The following is a 5264-nucleotide window of genomic DNA, read 5'->3' as shown; positions in this document are numbered from 1 at the left end:
GAATTTAATTATGTAATTTTTTATATTTTTAAGTTTTTAATTATCTTATTTTTATTTTGAAGTGCACCTTGAAGCCCCTGCACCTTAGGAAAAAATAGGTTTTGAATTACGTAATTTTTAATTGTTAGAATTTCTATAAATGATTTAAGGAATGCAATTGTACATCCCTTAGCATACGAGCAAAGTTAGAATCAAAGAAAAAATAATAATGTGTATTTATAAAATTAGACAATGAAATACATCTTAATTAGTAAATTATTTACACTAAAATTAACATATTGATAAATTATAGATTCAGAGTGATTACGAAATAAAGATGTTATTATTATTATTATTATTATTTTATAATATAAATATTAATAAATTACTCTAAAATTTTAATTAGCCAGTGCGAATGAATATAAGTGAGTGTAGTGATTACGAAATAAAGATGTTATTATTATTATTATTATTTTATAATATAAAGATTAATAAATTACTCTAAAGTTTTAATTAGCCAGTGCGAATGAATATAAGTGAGTGTGACATATAAAATATTGGATCTGCTATAATTAACATTACACAGGATATCTACTTTATTGTTCCCCACGTGGTGGGTCATCTTTAATTTCATTGTAAGTTGTAACCATGTAACATATCTCACCAAAATACCAACTAATTAGGTCTAGTTAGTTTTGTAGTTGTGTAAATGGTTGCATATATTAAATTATCGGTGTTGTTGTCTAAAACAATCTCAGTTAATTTAATCAAACTTTAATTTAGCATTTCATTTTATTTTCTTGTATTAATTCCAATATGGAGTACAAGATATTTTCTTTGTGGTATTTTCATTTTCAATAAATTATTTGTACTTCTACTTTATTATCAAATGAATAAAATATATGTATATCGTTTTACAAATAACAGCATAGTCATTATAAAGGACAGTGCTACACGATGAATATTGATCCAAATAACATTTAATTTAACTCCTATATTATTTGGCTTCATCCTTCATGTTATTGTTATATAGAACTTCTAAGTTCTAATAGAGTGAATATCAATTCCGAATGTGTATATAAAGTTTCTACTCCGGGAAACTATCTAAGATAAAAAATAGAAAGTTTCTATAACATATAACTATGTAAGATAAATCAAGTAATTGTATGTAATGCTCTGAATATGATGAAAGTTTTGAAGAAACAAGTATATGTGTCTGAGGGTGTGTGATGGAGAAAATGTTATACTCCTCTGTCTCACCTTAGTTAAGATATTTTTTCGGTCCCGAGATTAAAGTGTAAAGAGAATAAAGTAAGAGACAAAGAAAGAATAAGTAGAAATACAGTTTATGCCAAAAACAAAAACGACACAACTAAACTGAGACGGCCCAAAAGAATACGACTCAACTAGTGCGGGAGGGAGTATTTTTTTTCACTCGTTTTATGGAATATTTTTTAACATGTATTATCCCGCTGACCTTAATAGAATGTTTTTAGCATAAATTATCTAATCTGAAATTGTTACAAACTATTACATGAGCTTCAACGAATAGGAAGAGGCAAGGATAAAGCTTAAACTTATGAAATAATATGCATAGCATTTTTGTATGTTGTGATGTGTGTTGTGGATTTTAAAGTTTAATTAATATTCATTTTATGCCCTTAAAACTAGTTTAAATCCCCTAATATCACTTCGACCGCAAGCAAACGCCGACGAAGTAGTACAAGAGGTATTGTTCCCACGAGGAAAATACATAACTGCTAAAACTATGTAAAACTAACTAGAAAGCAAATAAATTTAATTGATTTTGGATTTTGAAAACTACAAAATACAAATACCACGACAAAATGAAAGACACTAGGAAAACACAAATGAGGGGGAAGATTGTTCTTACCTCGTTTCGGGATATTTTTTAACAAGGATCCTATTTCCTAATCATATTTTATTACTTTTGGGATAGTGTCGTTTTAACTCATATGTAGCTAATCACCGATCATGGATTAGAACGCCTAGGGTCATCTGATCACGTTCCCTAAGTTTATTTAGTGCTAATAAAAAATGCATCACGTGCCACCTGCCGCCGCCGGAGAAGTAGTTTTCATCTATCCAATTCCAAACCCAAAATATGTAATTTCAAAAAAAATTTATGAAGCTTTATTATCAACAAAATATTTTTAATAATTGTAGTTTTACAATTGAATAATAAAACAGTGGGACCCATGAATAGTAAAAAGTATAATGTTGGGAAAACCATGATTGTGAGAGTTGAGACTTAGTTAAAGGTAGGGTCCAACCCATGAATAGTGAAGAGCATGCTAATCCATATATGGAGTATATTTTTTTCAATGTTCACGTTATATTTTTTGAAATACTATGAAATATAGCTCAGGTGAATTTTGGCTTGTCATATATCCTTTGGGCATAAAATATTTTTGTTAGACACAAAAAATTTTTTGAAAAGATTAGGTACTTTATTTTTTTAGATAGAAACTGAAATTTTCGCATTTATATGAAATTTTACTTCTCTTAAAACACTTTATCTTAAACACTTATACGTAATTTTACTTCTCCTAATAAAGATAACTAAACAAACCAGTAATACTATAAACAGATCTAGCATGGTCCAAGAGAAAGCCCAATAGTTTTTTAGGTCATGGATACTGGACTTTTATATCTATGAATTATGATGATGATTGAATATACTTGTTTCTAAAAGTTTATTAGAACTAAATATTTAGATTTTTACCCCATTCCCTTGATCATCGTCAAGCCAAATATTAATCATACAAATCATCTTTAAATCTATAACTACTCCCAATAAAATCTCGTGATAGACGCCAAAATGATCATATGCAACTAAAATTTATTTATGTAAAATTTTTTAATAGAGTAACATTTCTAGGGGCCAACCCAATAATATGTCAATAAGCGTGGAGTTTCAAACCATCCTACATCGAAAAATTTGAAAAATATCCAAACAATATGCATCGATGAACCCTCGCAATAAAAGAAATGCATCTCTTCACAAAACTAGATTTATATAGAATGAAATGTGCACAATATGTAAGGAGTAATAGAATAATACAAGTCTAACAAGGAAACCAAAAGAAAAAAAAGAAAGAAAAAATGCACTACACTGCACACCTAATAAAACCAAGAATACAAAGCCAGCCAGATGATATGTTTGTTAATACAAAGCCAGATGATATGTTTGTTTGTTTCTAGTTTTTAAGATATCATTTATAAGAATAGTATTCCCTGTTGTTCCTGAAGGCGCAGCATCCCACCGTGTAGACAATCACCAGAAACACCAGGAACACTATGTTGATCACTGCCACCCTCTTCCAATCACTCTTTATGTTATCCAGCAGCCCCGCCTTGCACGAGTTGCACTCGTAGCACAGCTTATTCGCATCGTTACTCCATCTCCCGCAGTCTGGATTCCCTGATGCCGGGGTCGTGCCCGCTGTCCAATTTGTCGGGCTGATGTACTGGAAGTTACAGTCGTTCGACGGCTTGCAGCATCCCGACTGAAAATCAAGATCAAGTTTTCAATCCCAATCCACAAACTTTCAATGGTTCACTTTAATTTCTGCGCTAGATAAATTTTTCCTTTTTCTTGTAAAGGATTTCATCTTTCTAATATGAATTGTATTATTGAATGAAAAGGAAAAAAGTTGATTAATGGTGAATTTAAACAGTAAAGTTAAAACTTTTCAAAAATTCCGCTATCATTAATGATGAGGCTATGATTTCACAAAAATTCACCTATGATAAGTGACTAATTACTATTGATTTACACACAAAACGAATCGGATTTGGAAAAATATCAGCATAACGCAAACCAGATCTAGAATTATGAGAGAAGAATCATCATCAACAATTAATTGGAAAAGCAAATGCGAAATCCCCAAAATTAAACGATGCACACCAAGTGTATGACGACATGACCGACTCAACGAGTAGAGTTAGATGTACAATACCTGAAGCGAAGAGAGATGCTCCTTGTAGAAATCCGCAGCAGGAGTTGAGCTATCGGTGAGCAGCTTCTGGCAAATTTTGCTATCCTCCAAACAGCTCCGGATCTTCCCCCAATTGCCGTTGACTCGATCCTGCAGCCAATTGGAGTAATCGCCGAGGCGATACTCCTTGTATCCTTTATCGGAGAGGGCTTCGCCGGCGCCTTTGTTGGTGACGACGAAGGCGAAGATCGTGAAGCAGAAGAGCAGGAGGATGAGGAGGAACATCACCAGCAGGTACACCCACAGCAGCCACGTCACGCGGCAGCACGACCCCACCAGCCCGGCGATCGAAACGAGCAGTACGAAAACCCCGAGCACGATCACCGGCTTGTCGAGGAAGCGCTCACACTCGGTGTCCGCCTGCTTGGAGAGCCATATCCCGCCGCCGATTATCGGAATCGAGAGCAGCAGCGTCACCAGGTTCAGAATTCCCACCAGATTGTTGCTCACGCGCATTTTGTTTGGAGGTGAGAGTGATGAAAATTTGGGAATTTTTATAGGGAAAGAGTTTAGAAGGAATTGGAAACTGGCATTTGAGAGGTGACGTGTACGGCTTTTGAGAGATCGTTTACTTGTATTCTCTCTCAGCGCAACGCCAAATATTAATTTGTTTTATTTTAGCAAAATTGTTGTTGAATGTCGTTGTTTTTCTTTTACGTTATCTACTCAACTTTTCATTTATGTTTTAAATTGGAAAGTGTGATTAGGGATACTTTCTATTTTTCTTCAATATAACATAATATTGTTAAATTTTATCTCCCTCGTCACTTTTTCTATTGGCTATGTATATTTTTTTATTTGATGTAATTTTTTGTGTTGTGTATTTGTTATACTACTCAACTTATATTTATATCTAGGGACGAAAGACACTCGTCCCCCATCGGAGATTGTGGGAGGTATATCATTGATGAAGTGTGCCAAATTGACTTCTCGTTTCGGTGCCTTTACATCCTCAATTATACTTGATTGGCCCAAATCGAAAGATGTCGCCAAATCTCTTCACAAGGGAGGCACAAGTGTGTTATTGTTGTTTCCGTGTAAGTGTTCTAATTGCCTTGATTGGCCTTATTGTCGCCCATTGCTTGAGATTTATTTGAACACTGGATTTGCGAGTTCTATAAATCACAAATTTTAGTCAAAATTTGGTATTTCTAATGAACTTGGTTTGTAAAAATCATGAACTTAGGCTTTGTAACCTACTAAATTAGTTTTTCCCAACTCATTTGACATTCACTACAACAAATAAAGTCATGATATTTTTTT

At 33.2% G+C, this 5264-nt stretch overlaps 1 protein-coding gene across 1 annotated transcript; it reads right to left on the bottom strand.

Moving 5' to 3' along the window:
- Positions 1-3000: 3000 nt before the first annotated feature.
- On the bottom strand, positions 3001-4593 carry LOC121801397 (tetraspanin-8-like). Its single transcript, XM_042200880.1, has 2 exons — positions 3963-4593; positions 3001-3509 (listed from the first exon to the last, which is right to left on the bottom strand). Exons 1-2 carry the CDS (start codon positions 4455-4457, stop codon positions 3216-3218), a joined length of 789 nt encoding a protein of 262 aa, XP_042056814.1. The 5' UTR covers positions 4458-4593; the 3' UTR covers positions 3001-3215.
- Positions 4594-5264: the final 671 nt, after the last annotated feature.

The sequence above is a fragment of the Salvia splendens genome, chromosome 4 (assembly GCF_004379255.2).
Source record: "Salvia splendens isolate huo1 chromosome 4, SspV2, whole genome shotgun sequence".
Classification (NCBI taxonomy): Eukaryota; Viridiplantae; Streptophyta; class Magnoliopsida; order Lamiales; family Lamiaceae; genus Salvia; species Salvia splendens.
This window is presented reverse-complemented; position numbering and strand designations above follow the sequence as displayed.

Coding starts and splice junctions, on each gene's coding strand:
- LOC121801397 (XM_042200880.1), bottom strand. CDS start 4,457: ATGCGCGTGAGCAACAATCTGGTGGGAATTCTGAACCTGGTGACGCTG. Junction 3,510..3,962: donor AGCATCTCTCTTCGCTTCAG/GTATTGTACATC, acceptor CTTGATTTTCAG/TCGGGATGCTGCAAGCCGTC.